General features: G+C 34.8%; 2 protein-coding genes across 3 annotated transcripts in view; both read right to left on the minus strand.

Annotated features, from left to right (window-relative positions):
* The window catches only part of beat-IV (beaten path IV), a 50,635-nt gene extending 38,095 nt beyond the window's left edge, over window positions 1-12,540 (minus strand). The window contains exons 1-2 of one of the 2 annotated variants that reach the window (XM_036357330.2): window positions 11,958-12,540; window positions 1,823-2,001 (exon numbers count right to left, since the gene is read on the minus strand). In XM_036357330.2, the coding sequence (XP_036213223.2) occupies window positions 1,823-1,877 (55 nt within the window). In that variant the 5' untranslated portion in view covers window positions 1,878-2,001; window positions 11,958-12,540. Of the gene's footprint in view, window positions 1-1,822; window positions 2,002-11,821 lie in introns of both variants that reach the window. The other variant, XM_014230715.3, reaches the window with a different exon arrangement.
* A 6,647-nt stretch (window positions 12,541-19,187) lies between these two features.
* On the minus strand, window positions 19,188-20,550 carry LOC106614819 (odorant receptor 43b). The gene is made up of 3 exons (XM_014230731.3): window positions 19,778-20,550; window positions 19,354-19,711; window positions 19,188-19,300 (listed from the first exon to the last, which is right to left on the minus strand). The coding sequence occupies exons 1-3, from the start codon at window positions 20,539-20,541 to the stop codon at window positions 19,220-19,222; spliced, it is 1,203 nt and encodes a 400-aa protein (XP_014086206.3). The 5' UTR covers window positions 20,542-20,550; the 3' UTR covers window positions 19,188-19,219.
* Between the last annotated feature and the right edge of the window lie 3,504 nt (window positions 20,551-24,054).

Consider the following 24,054-nt stretch of genomic DNA (forward strand, 5'->3'; position numbering starts at 1 on the left):
TTTTATGCTTTCACAAATTTCACAATGTCTTATCACATAAATTTGTTAAATAGTGATCGAAGAAATAAGATTTTTTATAATAATTTCAATTTTTGAAGCCATTGAAAATTTTAAAACAAAAAACATTTTTTTTGAAAGCCGCCATTTTTGCTATATTCATCTATAGTAAAAAAAAATTTTCCAAACATCAAGTATTTGAATTAATTTTAAGCATAAAAATTTTGCTCAGGACAATGCTCTTCTCCGCTGATTATTGAAATACATTAAATTCTGTAAGTTCACTTTATTATAATTTATTTATTAATAAACTGCTTCTTAAATAAACGTAAAAACCGCGCTTTTTCTGACTTGGAAGTTGATTTAACATCTTAAACTCAGAGTCATCCTAAACATAGGGCGATCCTCTTTCTGGTATAGAATTAATAATATTATTAAATAATACATTTAAAGCGCACCAAACGGTTATACGGCGATTTGAGCAAAATTAACCGCTATTTAATTGAGCACATACAATATTTGTGTGCAGAAATGTGCATAAGTATGCGTATACGATAGCGTGTATGCAAGGGCACAAACTCAGTCATGCTCGCAGCCTAACAGGTTGGTAAGCTGGCAGTGAGCTTGCTCAGGAATGTCACTCAAGTGTCTGTCACATCAGATTCGTCGACGCCCGTTTGATATGTGCATATACTCGTAATATTATTGAAAATGTGCTCCGTCATGCCACATGCGCTACAAGCACATATAATACATACGTACTCATGAATATAAACATACTTGCAACGTGTTTAAAGTAGACTGACGTGTGCATGTCGCAGTTGATTTGTTTGCTGTTGAATACGTGGTGTGTCGGTAGTAAATCTGCACCGTTTTATGAGCGCGTTTTTGCTACAATGCAAAAGTGACAACCGTAAGCTGGTGGTACACTTTCTTTCAAGCACTTTCTTTTAGTAGGTAACGCGAGATATGAAAATTTTAATTACCGCCTGCCAGGCATTATGCGCAAGGCCACAAAAAAGCACAAGCAAGCGCTCTTGATTTACATAAAATTAATATGAGTGTACTTTATACTTTATGCTTCTTATGTTGGCTTCATTTTAAACACTTACTTTCGTTTAATGAAATGCGGTACTAATTAATACAAATATGTGGCTAAATTGCACTTTCGGGTAGTAACTCGAGTCAACGATCTCGGTGATAGTTTCTTTTAGTTTTGTTGAATTTCGTCACATATCTTGTAGCTGCATGCGTTCCGGCTTGTATAGGGTATTTTTAAAATGTCTTAGATATATTGATTTTTTTCAAAATGAGTTATGGGAAAATTGTCATATACGAACGCGAACAGTCTCCAAGTTCTCTTGCTTTTAGGAAAAAGGAAAAGTCTATTTGATGGAGACCCCATTATCACCGCTACTTTGTCAATATCAATCGTCTGAGTGCGAAATAGCGTGTGAAACCATGTATCTTTTTTTGTTTTGTTAAAATATTTGGTGAACGAATTATATTTTGACCTTTTAGATATGTCAAGTTAGTTATATATGATGTGCTAGCGACTTCTGACCAGTTGTCAATGAGCATTCGGCTCGTAATTGGCGAAATAAACCACGAGGGCCATCAAAATATTTTATAAACCTAAATTCGACAAAGTTTACGAACTAAGAAAGCCATATTTGAAAATTCTGATGATGGTGTTAAAAAAGTGCTCACAACGTTCAACGTTACGTGAGTGGCGAATACTCTTATAAATCTCTATACTATTTTGGGCTGGCTATAGTTCTTATAAGAATAATATTATATATATTTTTAAGCTATTCCAACTCACCATCCAATAAACTAACGCTGAGTAAAAAAATTCGGGCCTCTAATGCGAATTTCATTTTTTATTTCCTTTACTAGTAACACATGTACATACGTCTACAGCGTTCTTCATTCAATAGTATCCTTAATCTTGAACGTATAGTACACAAAATGACTTAGGTCGTACTCCTCGCGTCGATATATCTGAAAGAATAAAAAAGAATTATTACATTAAGCAACAAATAAAACGTATTTTTAACAATTTTTGCTCATGCAACCATTTAAAAGTGTTCAATCACAATATCGGACCGTAATAATTCGACACCGGCGACACCAGCAGACAGTTTTGTAAGCATGTTTCTCTCGCCAGTATGTTTTTGTCAGATATGATCTTAATTAGATCACAAATACGGATTGTGGTAATATAAAATTTGACTCTGATGACAGCTTTTGGGATTTGATTATGCCCAAAGCTCTTTACAAAGTGAACACAGTAAGTTCATAAAGTTTAATGGAAATGGTAATGATTATCCTTCACATACGATGCATACTAAATTAGAATTTGTTCATCTTCAAATTCACCGTTATGTTAACAGTACGCAAACTATGTGACGATGCTAAATAAAAATGCAAAGTGAATGGACTTCGTCTGCCGTTGGGTGTAAAAAATATTAATGCATAAATATCAAGCATTAAATTTTAAGTTCTGAAAAAATAAAAATGCAAAATATGCAGCAAATTCAGTAAACTCGAAAAATTTGTCTTTAGCTGGGCAAGTTGCTGAGGCGAGAGACGATGAATAACACGACAGGCTTCGAGGCGTAGCGCAGGAAAGAGAGTAAGCGGGAAGGAGGCAGTTGCGAAATTACAGGAAATGCCAAACATGGTGGAGCCATACGGCGTGCGCTCCGTTATAAATTATGCATATGTATATGCATAAATGCATAAGCTACTAGCAGTTACTTATACGGCATCGTGTGACATTATTATCATCATAAAAAAGACATAAATCATATGCGCTCATTTTTCTTCATAAGCGCGAGCGATGCACGAACATACTGGAAGCAGCGGTGATGACAAACGTGTTAAGCGAAATTGCGATGCTTTTGGCGCTTAAGGACCATAAAACATAGGCGAGCGCTGTCAGTGGATAGAAAATCACGAGCGCCGAAATAACCTCAAAACAATGTACGAGGCAGTAAAACGAAAGCAACGCACAGTGTTTCTTCCAGGCAAATGCTGGAATTTGGCAGCATTGTCTAGCTCAAGTGACATAAAAATCACGAGGGTGAAGTCTCGATCTTCCTTTGTTCTTTCAGTATAGATTCAACTATTTCAATCACTTTGTATACATATCTACTTCCTTATTTCAGGTTTTAAAATTTTTAATTTGTTGTCACTGTCGTGCACTGTGCCCTACACATGTTCATACAAAAAAAAAAAACGAAATAGCGGTTAACAGTCTCTTGTATAGTTGCCTTTGCTTTTGTTTAATTTTTTCTATACGCGCGCTTGTACTTGTTGCCAACAGCTTGAAATATATACCTTTCTAGTTGCTTTTGGGTAATGATTGCAGTTATTCATGCGAATTGTAAGTATGCTAAGGCCTTTTCTATTTTTGCGAAGTCGGAATTGTAACGCGAACCTGTCAGCGCCTCTCAAAGTGATGAATGTCTTGACGAACCATTGCGTTTGCTTGTCTTTCTCGTTTGGTGAGCGAGTGTTATGGATCACTTAGTGTCAGCTGAGGAAAAGTTCACTTCTAATGCAATAAGATTGAAGCAGCTGAGTTTTTGGATAAATGTGAACTTTGTGAGTGACTAAATGAGCCATATGCTCTTGTTTTTATAACGGTTATCAAAACAGTAACATATTATTATTTAGCTCTCATTTTCCTTTACTATATATAGAGAATCAAATGTGCCCAAATATATTATATTATAAATTATTTGGTAGGCATTAATGAGACGTAAGTTACCTGTAATACCAACTTTCCAAACTTCACTCTGATGACTGAAATATTAATTTGCATAAAACACAAAGTATTACAGACATTGTGAAGCTACAAATATATTCCAGCTTTCTCCATTTGTTCTAACCCTTTGCACCATTAGTATCTCTTCTTCTTTGCCGGTGTGTATGGAGTCTTTGTTGGTCAGTTTTGCCACAAAAACAATTTGAAGCTTTTGTATAAGTTACACACGATAATTTTAGCCTACATTTTCTACATATACAGTGGTCGTTCATACATGTATGTATATGCGAATTATAGTGAAGCAAACCGTCGTCACCCCATTTTTCACTGCTTTGAAATTGTAATTTCATTAAATCATACATTACTCAACCTCCAGTTGCATTACTATAATTTGGTTACGAATAATAACAACTCCGAAGGGGTAGAATAAATTAAATAAATTTATTGGCCCGTAAAATGTTGGTGCACCTTTATTAGGGGTATGACATTTCAAAAATAATTTTAATTTTTTAAATGATAAATTGATGTAGTAATTTGTTTTGCTTTTTCGACAATCTTTTGAATTTACGTTTCAATACTTCTTGTTATAAATGTAATATTGTTAGGTTTTAACGTCAGTCAAAGTGCTGTCTATCGTTTTTATCTTCAGCTCTATCGGTTTTAATTGTACTACTTATTGGAAAATCGAAAATATTAATGAGGCTCCTCTTAATATTAATATTAAGAGCTCAAACTTTTTACGAATTTTTTTTTTCATAATTTCGGATAAGATTTTAGTGGTAATTAAAAAAAAAAAATTTTAATTTGTTTGGCCCACCCGAATGCTCATAATTATAACATCCATATTTATGAGCGATCTACAGTACAACATAATACAATGTGAAGTTCCAATAGTTCTGTATATATGTCTGTGAATTTATTATTATCTGATCACTCGTTTCAATACAAAATATATTTAAAGCGACTTTTCGACTGTTCTAACATATACCTATGTGGAGAGTGACGAACGTAACAATTTTATTTTATTTTCAATGCACACCCCTAATCAACAAGCACACACGCGACAAGCAATAAAAATAATTATAATATGGCCCTAGCTGGCTCGTATAGGTTTTACGGTGCACATTCCGGTTATCTAGGCAACATATAAGGTGTCGAATTGGGATACTTAACATATGTTTAATTCATCCACTGATACACAATTTCCACGATGAAAGATCCCTTTTAATAGTTGCTAGTGTAGTTAAAAGAAATCTATTATTTATCCAATAGATGGCTCAAACTCGAAAGGCTTATGTTGGCCGGGAAATATATATTAAACAATAAACATACACACAGCTCCAATCAGCCCATGCCCTTAGAATAAACTTGGCCCCAAGTTGGGTGAAAACATCCTTAACATCTCAGAAACGCGCTAGCTGCCCTTAGATTCCTTCAGGCATAATTGTCTACCATACACAAATATCTGTTAATACTTGTATTGTAAATAAGGTTATATAATTAATTTAAATGCAAATTTTGGAAATTTCAATTGACCTAGTAAACCCATTGTGTCCGAATCCGGCGAAATGTGTGCATGTCGGTATAAATTATTCAGGTGAGAGATCGGCACTTACAAACAAATGTATATTAATAAAATTGAAATGAAATTTATTTTCACTATATAAATTGAAATGAAATTATATTTTAATATGTGTTTTTCTTCATGTCAATATGCTATAATTAGAGTTCGGTGAAGAGTGAGAAATGTTATATATTTTTTTTTTGTTTTTAATTAAAGTAGTCGAGTGGAGAGTACTTTTTCGGAACAGAAACAAAAGTACCAAATTTATGCATATATATTGGATGTATTGCTGTATATTTGTAATATCTGTTAAAAATTCTTTATTTTTAATCAAATGTGATCTTTCATCAAAAATTAAAAGTTGAAACACAAACGGGAATCTCCTAAGCTTTTCTGCTTACAAATACCTTCATATGTATGTTCATGCGTAGAGTAATCTCGTACACCGCCATTCAACAGCCTGCGGTCAGCTATCGAATGACTGCTTTCGTATTCCTTTTCTGTCCACCAAAGCATTTTGTAGTGCACATGTCTTTTTGAATATATATATTTTTTTTTGTGAACTAACTCATCATCCACGCTGTAACTTCTGTACACGTAATAGCAATAAATCTCTCTTTGCTTTTCCGCAGCAATGATCCCGCTGTGAGTCAGTGGGAGTTGGCTGCATACAAGCTCACGTACACACCTGCCATATATGTGCAGCAGCAAAGCTTTGCAGTTAAGTTTTCACGCCAACCCGCATTTTCACGAAAAATTCGAATGCCTTTTCTGTTTGTAGTGACCAGCAGGTTTTTCATTTATAATCTCAGAGAATTTTGTTTTTTTGAATAAAATCAATCAGGAATTCCTTTAAGCTTTTTGATTAGACCTTAACAAAGAAATTTGTACCATATAAATACCAATGTTTTGGACGGAAAATCCAAAATTAAAAACGATTAATTTCAGCAAACATTTTGGGACTTATGTTAGATCTTTCGACTTTCACTTAAATTGCACAACTTTCGAACTATTAAATCCGCTTGAACTTATTGTAATACTCCCGTGATGTTTCCATATATAAGCACGGACTGTAGCAAATGTGTTACGCTGCGTATAAGTAACATAAAAGTGTCCTCAATTTGGTTCAATTATCTGTGAAAACATTTATGGTACTTCTAAATATATTGTACAGGAACTTCACTTAACTAATTTTGGTCACATTGTCTTTCTCTCAATTAAAATAATAAACTCATATTATAAACATTAGGAGGCTAAGATTTTAACAGCGGTCATCCTGATATAATACAAGTATATTTATACCACTAAATTTATGCACTAAATTTGAAATTGAAACGGCGGACACCCTATAAAGTATATATGTATATAGATGCTCAGTATGATACAACTTGAGTCTATTTGATCACGTCCGGTAGAAACCCGACTAAGTCGCTCAGTTTTTGAGATGTTGAACTGAAATTTCGCACATGTCCTTTTCTCTCCCAGAAACTGTCTGTATGTCGGAACAGACGACATTGATTCGCTATAGGATATAGCAGTCGTGCAAGCTGACGGATCAAAACCTAGTTCTTGCATGGAAAACTTCTCTTGCTTGATAAGATATCTTTATATAACAACTCTACAAACTCAAAAAATCGTATAACAACCGAAATTCTACACATCTGACTGCCGGTTCTGGCATGGCAGAATATTCGGTTTTCCAAAAGTGACATATTCCGATACAGACATATTTAATTGACTCCTTACACAAGTAATAAGAGACAAGCAGTTGGTCAAATGGCGAATCAAATCGTGCCAACTAGACAAATTCTTTTATTAATTTTTTACTCAGTTTATTTGTTGGTCTAACAGAACTTTATTACTAATCATTCTACATCAATTTCGTTATTGAAGCGATGAGTTTGGTGAATGAGAAGACGATGGCCGTCGCGGCTTCTTGAATAAAGTGATTATTGATGGGAGCGACTAGACAGCTAATGGCCAACTATAAACACCGTATAACACACTCACATGCACACACACTCTGAAGCAACCGCAAATGAAACGTCATTGCGTCATTCGAATGCCAACACAATTGAAATATCACCTAATAAAAAATGAATTGCCGCGCCAAGAGGAAATAAAAACAAACTGCTTCTACTTCTTTGGCTTTTCTTCTAATGTCGAACGTTGGCACGTACACCACCACATAAATGACACTCACACAACGGCCATTGTGTGCATTCGTCGACTGGCGTGAAACTTGTGTGTGTCTGTCTATTCGGTAAATAAGGAATAAGGAAGAGCGCGCTGTTGCAAATAAAGCGAATTGTACCGACAAGTATGCTGATGAAAACAAATGTGTATATGTGGGAATGTGTGTGTGTGTGAAGTGCTTCTAAGCATATGCCATAGCGCCTTTTTGTATGCTAAAGACTGTTTTCCAAGTATCGTCTGCGAACGCATGCGGGTACGCGATTCTTCTTCGTTTTTCGGTAATTTTTAATGCTTTCCTGTTCTTGTTTGTTGTTATTTCATGCGATTTATTGCTGAGGATTCGCGTTCTGTGCGCTTGACAAATACTCATGTGTCACATCAATTTTCAAATTAAAGCAGTAAATTTGTAAAGTTATTTATTCTGAGAAATGCATTCAAAGTTCGAGTTCGCCTGGAAATTTAACAACAATAATAGAATGTTGTATGGGATGACATTTGTGTGTGTTTTCAAATGTTTACTCAACGAGAACGGCGACAGCTAAACTTAGTCATTTGTAGTTTCATAACTTGAAGCAGGTTTGGAGCTAATATCACTCCATTTCATTTGAAAGTGATTTCTATTCTCGAGGGAAATCTGTGAATTGACTTAATCATAATTCAATGGAGTTTAATTACATATACATCAGGGTGGGTCAAAAATCCGAATGTTTTTTTCGCTTCTTACTCTGAAAAATTTAGGTGTTAACGAGATATTCTTTATCAAACATCAATGCCTATCAAAGAAAGAAAACTTCCTATAAAGCAATGAACTTTACAATTTAAAAGGATGTTTTTATTGAGTTATAAAATTCTAAAGAAAAAAAAAACAATTTTGTCTTAAAATAGTCAAACTTCAACCGTTAATATTTTCTTCAGTTTAGGTTTACGAAAAAATTATGAGGAACTGTTTTGTAGAGCATTCGATTTCCTACAAAATTTTTGGAACGAGGTATTTTTCAAGTAATTGGAAGCGAGATTTGAATTTTTCTATCTGATAATAGGAAAAAAATGGAAAACTGTAAGGCGGAGGTAATTCGCGTAACAATTAAGAGCTCATACCTTGAGAGACTTTCTTAGAGGTGTCTAAGAACCTATTTTTCAGGGTACGAAGCAAAAAAATTTATATACATATTAGTTTCTGTTACTCCTGAAAAAGTATAGTTTGATACAAAACAACAAAAAACATTAACTTCGGTTGCACCGAAGCTATAATACCCTTCGCAAAGGTTCCTTACAAGAACTTGATTCCTATTGTTCAATTTATATGGCAGCAATATGATATAGTGATGTGATCTGAACAATTTCTTCGGAGCATATATTGTTGCCTTAAACAATACCTCGTGCCTAATTTCGTGAAAATACGTCGTCAGTTTTCCATGCAAGCATCGTTCAGTTAATATATCAGCTATATGCTATAGTAGTCCAATATCGACAATTCCCAATTCCGACAAATGAGCAGCACCTTAAAGAGGAAAGGACAGGTGCAGGAAAGGGCAGGTGCTGTAAAACTTAGGGACTACTTCACGTATATACAGACAGACGAACAGACGGGCGGACAGACGAACAAAGCTAAATAAACTCAATTCATCATGCTGATCATATATTTATATATACAATGTATATTATAGGGTCTCCGATGTTTCCTTCTGGGTGGCAAGACCGTTGGGACAATAGTCCTAACTGTCGGGTGACTTATGAGTACATCCGGGACGTTAGGTTTGTTTAGGGTAACCCAGACTTCAGATTTTGTCTGAGTCTGGGTTTTTTGTTAACTGGGCATGGGCCTATGAAAGCATTTTTGCATTAGAGGCACCTTTCTGATAGGTCGGGGTGTTTGTGTGGGGCGCGATGTGAAGACTGGGTTCACTTGATCGCGGACACATTAGGGATCTCGGAGGTTTGGGGATTAACTGGACTGATGGACGGTTAAGAACTGTCGTTTTTTCAGTTGAATGTGGAGTTGCATTGCAACCGGGTGCCGGACCCAAAGTACGACAGAGGTTTTACATAGGCCTCGAACCCCACCAAGGTGTGTAGTGTGTCTATTCCGCACTACCAATCGGTACTGAAAAATGCAGGCGTTTTCGGGGCGCTGATCAACGCATTGTATTAATACGCTATGCTTTTTCGCACCGTAAGAAAAGGCCGTCGACGGCTGGTACTCACGTTAAACACACAGGAAGTTGTTTCCTTATCTCATCTTACGTCTCATCTTACGTCCAAAAATTTTCGAAATTTAACCACAACTCGTGCAAAAATGGTTAAAATTGGGCAAAAACTTCCCTTAGCGCCTATGTACCTAACATAAATATTTTCGAACTCCCGGTTCACTTTATATCGCCTCTATCGGTCAACAAAAAAAACATCTTAATGCAATTGAGAAAAGATCTCTTTCTGGTAACGGTGTATCCTCTTGTCTTAAATGGATGAAAGCACGGTGATACTTTAACTAGTTTAGTACAAAGTTTTGCTAACACCTCTAGGTGTTTCACAGGTTTGGATCCTTGCAAGTTGCGAGAGTATAAAATGTTCGACTACAGCCGAACTTAGTTTTCCCTTACTTGTGTTTGTTACTAACTACCAGGGTTGCAAATAATGTTTTGAAAAGTAATCAAATTAAACTTTCTTTAGTTTGTAATCCCAAATACTACGGGTTTATAAAAAAATTAATCCCACATACTGGATTGAAAAATAAAAAAAATGTTCATCTCAAGCATATATTCAAGAATTAAAGAAAGAATTTGTTTTTAAGCATTTTTTCGGGTTCATTTAAATCAAAAAATTATATTTTCAACTTTCAAATTTTAATCCCAAACACTAAAAAATAAAAAAGAAATTTATGATTATAAAATAATTAAATAAAGGAAAAAATTGCATCAGGCACCAAACAAACGATCAAGTTCTAAACAGTAAAAGATGTAAACATATTTTCCTAAGCCCTTTGACAATATGGAACAAAATCTTCCTGAATCTTGTTGCTTGATTATCAAAACCAATATATTATTTAAACTATTACACTAGACAACCACAAACAAAGTTAAATAAGAGTTTTACAAATTTGTTTGCAATGAACTCACATACACGCATCCAGCTGCATACAGCCGCATTGCAATAAAAGCAAAAGTTCTGTCCAAAGAATTGCGCACAATCTCCATATTTATCGGCTGCTTTTGCACGCACTTATGCTCGCCGCATGCAACCCCGACGATATGGGTTATGCATACTTTATACTTAAAACGCCGCTCAAACGATAAACGGTGCCACTGCACTTTCATACATATGAGCATATATGCTATGCTCTCATTATGTTATGGTGCGCTTGGACAACTTTTCTATGACTTCAAACATTTACTCTTACTTGCAAAGCAATTGTAGTAAGTAGAACGAAACGGTTTAGAACTTTTATTCATATCGCGTTGTCAGTGACTTGAAAATGTCATATTTATACGGCAAATGCAATAATCCTTAGCGCTATCAATGACACTGACATAAAAATGCTTTTGATTTGTCATGAAGTAAACAAAATAATAATAAATGGATAAATAATATATGTAGTATATACAAAAGGACACTCTATATATGAGTTCTACACAGTTACTACTCAAAATGTATCGTATTTAAAAAAAAAAGTTGAACCCAAAATTATTAATGCCATAAACACATAGAAGACTGCGCTTCACAACGTAGCCACAGCGAAATTTTCTTGTCTGCAAATGGCGTCTTGAAGCCAGCTTCCTGAATATTTTATGGACGGCAGCGCCATATCAAACAGCTGATGTACACAATTTCGTTGTTGCCGTACTAAAAACTTTCGCTTCAATGAAATATAAATATTTTATTCAAAGTGAAATTTTGTGTGCAAAAGATAAATAAATAGGCCGCTCTTGGTAAAATATCGTTAGACTTGTTAGAGCTTTGCATAATTTTACATTTTACATATAAGTGGCACCACTACAGCTACGCATTTTCGTCGGCAAAATTTGAGAGCGATAACTGCAAGCCTGCAGCTGTGAAGTCGTGCTGTTGTCTAAATAACTGTGCCCATAAGAACGTGTGTATTTTAATATTTGACAGATGCTGTCGCCTGCTGTCTTCAATGTGCTTAGTGCATAAGTACATAAAATTTATCTGACTTGAAGAAATGCCAAAGACTTTTAGCGAACTTAATATTACCTGCAAATTTCTACAACCATTTATTTTAGTTAGTAAGGCGGTAAAAGTTATTAGCACAAAAAGGGTGACCCAGTTACCTTGAAATTATATATCCGCAACAACAATTGATGTGCCTAATTTTTTGTGAACTTTTTATGATTCGAAACTATTTTAAACTGTTATTTTCACAAGTTTTTAATACTTCCATATATGAGTTATCCGCGTAGTACGTACCATATACGGAAGTCAGCCATTATTAAACTGCTAAGCGGTCACGATCATTCTTGGAGCATTAGCATGTTGATCTTACCAAATTTTTTCCAAAATGATATACCTCACTTTTTACAATGTGACCATTTGATTTTATACACATCAATACTAAGGAGACTTTTAATATATGGAATTATTTGATCTGATATTTATACACATAATATTGAATTTTTTAAGATACATTATTTTTTTATTTTGAATTTTTGGCTTCCTTATTCAATTATGTATAGATGTCATCCATATCACTTCGCTAGAAAACTTTTATGCACAATGCATAATTTTTTTTTTGTAATAATATTTATTCATTTTTCATCACTTATTTCCGTGTTGTTTTTCAACGAAATTTCAAAATCTCACATTACTTTCCATTTCCCTGCTAAATTACTGACTTCAATGAAAAATCATCACGAATCAAACATGAATTTATCACGCTTTCCCATATAATATTCCGCAATCCTTTATATATCTTTCGACTCGAAACACCACACATATCCTTTCACGAACGTGCATTCGCTTTCAACGCCAAACAAGAACTGCCGCCGTCAGCACACTGTTTGGGACTGAACGCCACGCAGTTTATTTACAAACCTTTGTCCACCGCACACAAGAAACTCGCTCTTTGGCTCAATGCAGCACAGAGTGCCAACAGCCGTAAGGAGTGAGAGACTGAGTGAGTGAGTAAGCAGGGAATCCTTGAGTGGCAACAAGTTCAGTCGCCGGCACAGACACACTCACCCCTTCAATACTTTTATTGTTACACTTAGGCACATGCGTTCTTGTTTGTTTACTTTTGTCGAGCTTGTTTATATACTTGTACACGCCAGTAATTATGTATGTGTATATATGTAGGAATGGCTTTAACTGACTGACTTTTCTATATACTGATTGATGTCATTATAAACCCCATAACTTTGTCATTGCTCTGCCGACTCGAAACAAGTGTGAATTTCTGTATGAATGTCCGTGCGCGCTCCCGCAACTCCCGTTTGTGTGCCGGTGTGTGAGTGGGTGGAAATCATGCAGTATCGCACATTTTGGCGGGAAAGTTTGGTTGTGCGCGCATTGCAGCTTTGGCTTCGGCTGGTGTCATTTCGTGCCCGCTTTTTCTAAGTAACTCACGAACATTTCACTTATTACATTACATTTGCGGCTTTTTATTTTGCTTACACATAGACACACACACACCAACAAATGCGCGCACTGCCATTAATGTGCGATGTTTTTTCTAACTGGTGACACACGAGACATGCTCATTACAGCGAGTTAATTTATGTGTGCCACGAAGCACTGGCGGACACATGCACGTCGTGACAGTCATAAAGCCGAAAATGACGGCGGAAACTGTCTCCGCCAGCTAAGTCATTAAATTTTATTAACAATTTTGTGTAGTGACAAAAGAAAGATCCTGAAAGAGCGGAAATTAGAAACAATGGAAAGTAGAGTTATGGCTGAGGGAAAAGAATACCCGCGGGAGTTAGCCATGTGTGAGCGTATTTTTATATGAGCAATGAGCATAACATCGTAAACATTAGGCAGTCTAGTTATTTTTATAATCAAATACTTTCTTCGTTTACGCAAATGTTTAAAGGTACTTTTTTCGAGCGTTGAAATTTTGAAAATTCATAACTCGAAATGTCATATTGAGTCGAAGTAAAAAATACGTGTCCAACAATTTGCCTCAAAGAACACAAAAAAATGTTTTGTACGAAAAAAATGTTTAGTGTTTGTTTTGTCCTTGGCCGAGTGCAAACTGTTTGTGCGCGAGCTCTTTTCATTTTATGTTGAATGCAAATACAGTGAGTGCAATCATGTTTTTGTGAAAATTTCTTTCTTTAAAAGAAAAATGGGAAATTGTTTAACAAATCGGAAAATGTATTATTGTTTCCTCCTTGGTAAAAACATATGGAGTAGCTAAATCAACATTTTCGATAATAAACAAAAAGAGCCGTAAAGTATAAAATATAATATTATATAACAGGTTTGTAAAACAACGAAAAAAAATGTCCAGTCAGTGGGGAGTTACTAAAGAAAAAGGCGATAAATTCTGATATTTAAGAAACAAAAATAAATTCCTGATAGTTATCTGGATTTAAGTCCCGCTTCGGAATTCGACTGCTAAAACTATCCGGGAACAAACTGTCATCCGACACACGAGCTATTGAACCATTTAAGAATAAGCTCAGCAATATTATTTATGAGCTTATGTCAATTTTGAAAAAGACGCCGATAATATGAAAGAATCTGATGATGACAAACAAGAAGATATACCCTCCTAAAATTATGTCAAAGCTTTAAAGCTATTGAAAGTTTCGATAAAACTATCGATTGGACGCTATATTAGTGATTATACTAGTTTACTAGTGCTGTGGTGAACAGGCCTTGCAATAATTAGTTCACTATATCCAGACACGACTGTATATATATGTGTATAACTCCATATGTATCTATCGCAATAAGTTCAAGGTGTTACCAACAACTGTTAGGTGTACAAACCTGTGTATTTATTAACCCATTAATTGCTTTACTTTTATTTCGATCAAAGGAATAAGTATGACAATTAGTCTTATTTTGGTGAGTATTTAAAATACTGTTTTAAATTAAAATCATCTGCCACCAAAACCTTCATCACAAAAATATTGCACCCTTGCCCTCTATCAAAATTTGGTAGTTCAAGAGTGATATGCCTTAAATGCTTACCCATCTGTATTTTCTTTCCGCCTCTTTATGTATATCAGATAACTATTACTTCATTGTTGAGGTAGGACCATCTAATTAAATATCAAACAAACTAAAATTAACTCACTCGAATTGAGTAATTGAGCATACCCAAACATATACAAATATCTCCATTGGGGACATGCGCAATATAGAGAGTAATATTAGCTCAAGAGAAAACTGTGAGAAGAATACTCTATCACTCAATGAGATCTTAGAGTAGACGTTATTTTTAAAATGGCAAAAGTTTACTGATACTGTTGTTTTACTGCAATAAGAAGTGGTGGACTCTACAATTTCTGGAAACGCCGATACAAAATCAGGACCTTCAGTTTTAAAGACAGATAGGCCAAATATTCCAATGTTGATGCAACAGATCATCAATGTTGAAAGCTTTTCCCGACAATCAGGTATACCTAACCAGTAGAACCTCGGCAGTATTATTAAAAATAAATTTTACATTGACAACAACAGCGCAATTAATATGTTAATATAATCAGTCCAGACCTGCCTGTAGCCCCAATAATCCTGATATAGTGATTAACAATTTTCCACCTGACTTTCAACTGTTTATAACCGTCCATCTGTGTAATACTTTTATAAAATTAAGTGGAAATATTTTTTTAAACATAATGAGATTTCATTTATTCCGCATGACTAATATAATGTTTTCGTTTCTCTGGTTCTCTGAATGAAATCCATGCATAACTTCATCGAATAATGAATGTCGAATTTTTACGTAACAGTTTTTTAAATAAACTTTGGCTCACACCTAAAGGTATTTCCACCGTTTTGATTACTTATTTCGTATATTTATACCCTGAACAGGGTATATTAAGTTTGCCACGAAGTTTTGTAACACCCAGAAGGAAACGTCGGAAACCCTATAATATGATTTGGCCATGTCCGTCTCTCCGTCTGTCTGTACATATGCTAACTAGTCCCTCAGTTTTTAAGCAATCGATCTGAAATTTTGCACCCTCAGAAACGGCTCATTTGTCGGATCTGCCGATATCGGACCACTATAGCATATAGATGGCATACTAACTGAACGATCGGAATACAGTGCTTTCATGAAAAACTTTTTTTATTTGACGAGGTATCTTCACGAAATTAGGCACGAGTTATTGTTGAAGGCTACAATGTATTCTCCGAAGAAATTGTTCAGATCAGATCACTATATATACTCATATAGCTGCCACACAAATTGAACAATCGGAATCAAGTTCTTGTAAGGAGCCTTTGTATTTGTGAAGGGTATTATAGCTTCAGTGCAACCGAAGTTAACGTTTTTTGCCTGTTTTACATCAAATAAATAATTAAATCTTATTGGATCTCTATAGTATATGTTCCAAAAACTATTTGGTACTAAGAGGTCTGATCTCAAGTCGCCTCGCTTTAATTGGAGCAAGTGGTATTATAGCAGATGCAGACTGGGAAAATACAAAGTTTTTAAAACTTAAATTGCTGGCCTGGGTCGCTCCCAGATATCTAAGTTGAAATTAATTTGAAGAAAAAATCGGCGAATATATTACGAAAAATTTAACTAAAAAGGATGGTAAAAGTGGAAAAGGGCGTGTTTACATTTACATCACAAAATGATTTTCTTATTTATGAGACGCAATCCTTATAGTCCCTCCCATACAAAGTGGGAAGCATTTTTTCAGACGAAATTTCTTTGAAGGAACCCTACATGTAAACGTAATTAAAATGTATGCCAATTTTTTCCGACACTAAAAGCACATGAACAAATAGTTGACAAATTATACACATGTTTTCAAATCAGCCGCCTCGAAATTGAATTAATAATTGCAATATGTAATATTTATTGCATACCCCAGGGTGTTTCCAACTCATTTCATCGCCTAGAGTACCTCACCGCACACCACAAGCAGTCAACGCTGTCAAGGATAAGACTTAGCACACTTTCGCCGCTTTAATTGTACAAATCACTTAAATGCTACTCGGCTTGTGCTGGTGAAATGGGTCGTAAAAGAGCACAAAGGCCACGTTAAACGGCGCAATCCCCCCGTATGGAGCAGGCGTGGAAATGCAATTTATTTAATGTTCATAAGTGTTTATTCAATACATATTTAAATATGTTTAGAAATATGTAAACGTGATTTATTTACTCACGCAAAACATTAGTATTTTGTTGCAAATGCGTTTTAATCAAGCGACTACAAGTATTAATGAGCGGAAGTCACTTAAACCGCTGCACAAAAAATCCAATAAAACTAAATAGAATATAGTGTTTTAATTTGCGAAGCGTTGACATATTTTAGTCAACATAATTATTATTTTGTGCATACGCTTGATTGAGTAATTATAATGAAATGAGCATGTAGAAAATAAACGTGCAATTTACAAAATTAGAAATTATTGTACAATTGTAATTAAAATATGTCACAAGATGGAGAGACCTGCACCATAAAAGCATTCGAAAGAAATCATTTAAGTGATTATTTATATATTAGGTAGTATTTTACATATAATACGAGTACATATACATCGTCGTATTTCTCTACACTTTCGTGAGTTCGAAATAATGCAATGTTATCCATATTATCTAAAACACTTTACAATTTCGTGCTGCACACATGCTCATACACAAATCGTACTTTTAATATTGCATATATACATAATACAGTTATTGGCAGCTAAGAAACACGCACAATGTGCCTTCAATCAACTCGTTAATCGTGCTAACAACACCTAGTGGCACGACAATAATCTGCACAAAGTAGTATATACAGCACAATTTATATTAAGTTTATTCGAAGGTAGACAAGTCCTCAGATGAAAATGATAAAAACTTACCCTTTTATTTAGCCCACTTCTAAATTTCACACCAGGTGAAAGTATGTGTTTCGAGTAATGACACATGAAGGATGTTGGAAAAATATCGGTGATTTATTTAATATTCATTCAGAATTATCGCCGGTTCAAACTAATTATATATTGATATATTTGTATGTAATAATATTTTTTTGTTGCACATGTATTTCCTTCAAGAGTGATATAAATATGGAATTAGATAATCGTAGTAAACTTATATGAAAGGGATCATTTTACATATCATTCACTATTTCTAATATCTGCTCTGAGTGTCAATAAGGTAATAGTGAGTATTTTGTATAAGATCTGAGCATACAAGTAGTCCAAACTCTCAGCACAACTTGGCGTAGGCGGATATCGCTACAACTGACGGTGCAGTTGACACTGATGAACTTGTAAAACCAATAGCGGCAAAAAATCAAAAATATAATAAATATTCTACCGAATTATCGAATTTAAGAATAAAATGATAACTCAACAATTTCAAAAAAATTAAAAATTGATACTGGTGTTGTTGTGAGATATGGCACAAACCATCCCACGCTTTTCAGCGTATGAAAAAGTGCTAAAACGACTTCCAAGTTAATTAATTATATCGGGGGGCTTGAAAAGGTATGATCCGAAGAGGACAATTTTTGCTCGTGAGATGGCAAACCATAAAGGAACTAGGTATTTGTGAATTGTGATATCTAAAATCTATCGCCATTAAACAACTCTGGAATACTCTGTAACAACATGTTGCAATAATATAAAAATAGAAAAAGAGCTTGATTCCGTAAAGAAACAGCGGAGTACCGTTCCATTTGATGAAATTGGGATAAGGATGCCCTCTCTAGCAAGCTCATTGGCTTTAAAGTTTTCAATGATTCTGCTTTCAAGCATGACGGATAACAAATAGCTTAATGCTACTGGTAAGAAGCTCAAACACTCCTTGACTAATTCGGAGCGCACTTTCAGCGAGCCTGAACCCCAAACCCTCCAAATACCGCCTTTAATAACCACCTCCGGCCGTACGGTATTAAAGGCCCCTCGAAAGTCACCTAACGTTTTTAAGATACTTAGATATGGTTCACTTTATACATTACTCAATCGACACTTAAACAATTTCTACGGGCCCTATTGTTCAGTTTTCTGCTTGAAGAAGTTCATCAAATTCAACAACATAAGTCATACACAAAATCCGTGTCAAATTGGAAGTCCGAGACCCGTTAAGGTTGTTTTCGAGATGTGGACAGCGCAGGAGGTTACCTAGACCTACTTTACATCTCCAACAGAAAAAAAATTACTGAAAAGACTTAAAGAAAAAAAAATTGTCATTTTACAAAAAATAAGGAACTTAAAATATTAGAAATAAAAATAAGGACTATCTTTATTAAGAACAACTCGTAATAAGTGTAAATTTTTTAACACGATTGAAGAATCTTGAAATTACAATTATGGACTACCAATTTTTTATATATATTAAAAATATAAAAGAAAATCTTAATCAATCTTTCAATCTTAAAATATAGAGATTTTCTTAATGTTAAGAAAAAAATTAGCTATATTAATAGGACCATGGATCAACTACCTACAGATATCTTAAGAATAATTGAAATCATATTAAAAGCTATTCATTAAATCAAACTTGTTATATTTCCCTTTTTAAACTCCGCAATTTAAAAGTCGCGCATTTATTCCAACAACTCCTTCAAATTCTGCCCAATGCCCATGTTGCTCATAAATGTGTACAATGTAAAACCAAATTTCACAATCTAAAACGAACTGAAAACTCAAAATTTGTTGTTCCTTGCAAAACTTTACTCACCGACAAGTTAGTTGTCAGATTGATTTTGAATAGTTTGAGTGCCACGAAGGTTATGTCCACTTGCGCACGATGCAAGAAATAGATGATGAGCTTGCGGGAGTGCTTGTCCATGGCCAACCAATTGCAATGGAAAATGGCGTCAGGCAACTTGGCGCTATCGTCTTCTATCATCGATGCTTGATAGCATGTAGGCATGATCTGCAATATAACGCCTAAATAATATATTAATGTGACCGCTTGTTGAACCGAATCGGCAAATACGAAAAAATTTAGCAAAGAAATGCAGAGAGCTATGGCAACAACAATGAATTGAATAAATATTGTTATCGAGCAGACGGATCCTATGATATTTTTTGCCCTTAAAATCAAGAAAGCTTAATTAGAAATCAATTTTTTTTAATCAAAAGCAGTAAGTTGGTCTTACTCTAACAATTGCTGATGGGTAACAATACAATCCACCAATTCGTCATAGTTCTGTTTTTCAGTAAATTCTGGATTCTCGCCCAAATGACTAACGCGTTCCGTCAACAGAATTAAGTGTGTGCGTAAGTTTCGTATATAAATTGCCGGGAATGAATCCAATGTGATTTGCACTGTCAGTATGAAGACTATGTGAAAAACTTCGAAAATAAAATGCGTCCAATATCTTATGGTTGGCTGAGATATAGAATCGATGAATGGCAACCATGTATGCAGTGGATAACTATTTGTGAAAAACGCTTGAAGATATGTGATGCTGCCATAAAAATGAAATACAAATCCGACGGTGGTGAATATACGTGTGCTGAGAACAACACATTTTTTTATCTGCTGACGACTGGAGACGCTCTGGTAGCGTTCGTCCAAACGAACAAAGATCTGTTCGACTTTGCGAAAATGCGTTCTCATTATTACAATGGCAATGGTCTTGACGGGCACGCCTATGGCATTGAATGCTGTTTGCAAAAGACTTAGTTGGAGCGCTATAGGCTCAGTTTTTAAAGTCTGCAGGTAACCCATGGAGAAGGTAAGCGGACACAGGAGAAGTAAAAACCAGCAGACGCCGATGTGCAGCAAACGACCAAATCGATACGGTTTTAACGGCTTAACACCAACAAGTGACCAACATTTAAATAAAAGCTGGAATGATTCATTGGTCTCATACTTCATAGCGCCACGTCCATATAACAAATCGATGAGTTTGCCCATATTCCTGATGTCCTCGTGATATGAACCTAAAACATATATATAATATAAATATATCATCTTAGGAAATCGCTTTCAAAATTTAGTTTGTTATGAAAAACAATACTTTGAGCATAAAACTTGAAATCTTTACTCGTTACTTATTCCGGTTTCACAATATTTTACAATACTTCAGCCGCTCAAAATATTTAATTTAGTCGAACTTTGATTATGTGCTTGATTACGCGACACGACTATTCTTTTGAAGTTAAGCCAGATTCTGTTCACATTTTCGCAACTAATGCCCTTATAAATGTCAGAGACGTGTACATGACCTGACTTCTACGGATTCTATGTGTGTATTAGCGATATGGCATTCAGAGAAATAATTATAGGTTGCGATAATTGGACGACAACTTCGATCTTTTACAGTGAACACCCCAAGTGATGATAATCATAATTACGGGTAATATTTACATTTTTTAACTCTCAAAATTTTCCATGAGTAAACTCGAAATGCTTGTTCAAATCTATAAGTTAGCTGTTGCGATGTACGTAGGTACTATCTGCGATTTATGAGGTCTACAGGAGTTAACTGTTATAGACAATGGCGAAGGAATGGTGGGATAGAAGATTGGCTATAGGATTTGAAGATGATAATCTTTTGATTGATAGCAGATTTAAGAAAAGGACAAATACCACGTTTTTGAAGGACCTTCAACTGAACAGTTGATTCTTATTGAGTTGACCTATTCATAATTCAAAGACATTTTTGGATGTAAGTCTTGTAGTGAGGTAGTTCTCGATAATTTTTATTGAGCAATTATAACTGTAAACTTGGCATAAACAGGATAAGTTTGAAAATAATTTTGTAGTAAACAAATAATTACTGGAGCTTTCATTGCTGTGCGTGGGAAAGTGGGCATATAATTACCTACATGAATGGCAAACGATTTTCTTTCTCATGACTTTGCAAATTTTGACACACGCAAAGCAATTTTTTTCTTACACAGCCTATACTTAAAATTATAAATGTGGTTTCCTTGTTAAGCCTTCTTTTTATTCCGGCCAAGTCCAGTCCTTATTCACTGTCTCCAGACCAATACAAGTCTTGCGACCATGGCGAAATTTGTCTAACCGATATTTTGGATATCTCTTGCGATACGATTACATCTACATATCTTCCTTTTCCTCTTCATGCTACTTTTCTGTAACACTCTAGAATTTATGAATTTTTTTTTTTAACTTGGTTCATTTTCGAAAGCCGGCAACTCTTGAAAACTATTTTGTATGTGGCATTTACTAATAACGAGCTGTGACAGCAGTGGTGTACATAATTTACTTTTGATTTTACTGCGCCTCATTTACAGATTTATTGGAATTACCAATTATTCACACTAATTAAGAAATTTTTCATATATATCCATATAAAGGTGACTAAGAGCTAGTTACGCGGAATATTTTTACACGGCTGATCAGTTGAATAACAGGCTAACAAAATGAACCTTTTGAAGTTGCTAATAAATTTTGGGATATTATCATTTAGGCTAGTGCTAGCCTGTTTTTTAAGCTTTATGCCTTCTACGGACTACATGCAAGTGAATTATCAAATGGATTACAGCTACAGCGACAATTATCAAGCGGAATATATATCAGATTGGACCAGTGAATACTTTATAGAACCCATAAAGGATTTCTGTTTGAGTGGAATGTGTGGAAGCGAATTGACTACGGGGTGGTCAAAGGACTTATGGCAAGCTTTTGTTAATTACTTCCATGGAGGGTATGCAGCTGACAATAGTATAGAGTATACAACCGACTTCACTGCGGATTATGGAGAGTGCACAGACTATAGTGAATGTTCAAATGAGTATAGTATAGAGCAAACAAATGACCACCACGATTCACAATTTATTAAGGACTACATTGCAGGATTTACAAAATACTTCAAGTTAGGTAATATACTGAAGTACTTAAGTAATCTAGTTATAGGCGTTTCTTCCCAAAGCAAAAAGAAAAAAACAGAAACAGAAAGTTATTCGTGCTCAGAGGGCATCAGCGAGTCTTGTTCAGGAAGTGCAGCATCAGAAAGTTCGGAATATTCCTGTCCAGATGAGTGTAACGAGTCCTGTTCATGTGATCCGGCATCATAATCAGCACGTTAGCATTATTCAGGGAAGACAGAAGAGAGTTGTTGAATTGGTTCTTCTTCAAACAATTAATTAATTTAATAAAGTTTGTAATCTGTTGAGAGGTAGAACAGTAAAAGTATCGAGCCCAACCGAACTTCATAACGACACAACACCGTTTAACTATAAACTAAGTTAGTAATAAATACTTTGTAAGCTTGACTGCAGTTCGCGATAGATGTCCCAAAAGCAATTTTTTAGATTTTCTGCGGTCAAAAACAATTTCAACGTATTTGTTTATATAATTCAAAATCTAGTAATGTCAGTAGTAATCTAGTGCTTGATTTAATGAATTTTCTTCACTCCATCTTCAACTTTTTAAAAAAGGTGCCCTTTATGAGTATATATCTTTCGATATCAAATACGTATATATCATACTTTCCCATCTCGTATTCTGAATTAACAAATGTTGACCAGGCGATGTTGACTAGTTTTAGATTTTAAGAAACTCTATAAATAACTGTATTTAATGAAAAATTCAATGAAATAAAAAAATAAGGTAATATAGAAACCAGCTTAAACTTATACAAGGCTTTTACATTATAAATCTTACCTACTTTTTGGTTCTACTCGCTGGTTTTCAGCAATCAATTTCCTAAAGGTTCTATACAAGTACCTTGGAGCAACAAAAGCTAGCAGTAGCTATTTCTCACAGCCCTGACAACAAAAAAGGGAGAAATTCAACACTCGATCATTTTGTCAAAATATTATAAAATCACGCGCCTCCGTTCAATCTAGAAACGACAATGCCAAGAAATAGCTGTTTTTAAACAAAGTCGTATTCTAGGAGAATTGAAATATGCAATACTTAAAGAGCCATCGGGAAGATTGAAATGTTAAGCTTTAAGATATTATTTTGTGGTACATCTTCTAAAAGAACTCAAACTCTTTTCTGTCAGAGTTATTTGCAATAAAAGAGCACGATTCAAAATAATGTAAAATTGTTCCACTATTTTCATCTACGCAGAGTAAAACAGCCTCCAGGCCTTTGAACGAATACTAATTATTTCAAAATTAGCAAAGGTGCTACACCGTGCAGTGTAAACAAAGTTGTTGACTTTTTACTTACTTCACACTAGACTCGAGTTGCTACAGAAAAGTGTACAAACATTATGCAGTTGAGATATGAGAGTAAACACCTTCTAATTCCACATTTGCCCCTGCAACAGATTATCTGCAGAGAAACAGTTGAGCACGGGTGACAGAAAAAGGAGAGAAGTTTGGTGAAATATAGCGTCAACCGGCAACTTGCAATTTTTTTAAAATTTCTTAGTATTTGCATATATGTTTATGCTGCTTAAATATAATTGTGCTTGTTGGAGAGGGGGACAAGCGAAAGAATATTTTA

The sequence above is a fragment of the Bactrocera oleae genome, chromosome 2 (assembly GCF_042242935.1).
Source record: "Bactrocera oleae isolate idBacOlea1 chromosome 2, idBacOlea1, whole genome shotgun sequence".
NCBI classification, from domain to species: domain Eukaryota; kingdom Metazoa; phylum Arthropoda; class Insecta; order Diptera; family Tephritidae; genus Bactrocera; species Bactrocera oleae.

What these genes read in the sequence shown, in the direction of transcription:
- LOC106614819 (XM_014230731.3), bottom strand. Translation starts at nt 20,541, where the DNA reads ATGGGCAAACTCATCGATTTGTTATATGGACGTGGCGCTATGAAGTAT. An exon ending in ACCCATCAGCAATTGTTAGA is followed by an intron (nt 19,712 to 19,777) that starts GTAAGACCAACT and finishes CTTGATTTTAAG; the next exon opens with GGCAAAAAATATCATAGGAT. An exon ending in ATCTGACAACTAACTTGTCG is followed by an intron (nt 19,301 to 19,353) that starts GTGAGTAAAGTT and finishes AGTTCGTTTTAG; the next exon opens with ATTGTGAAATTTGGTTTTAC.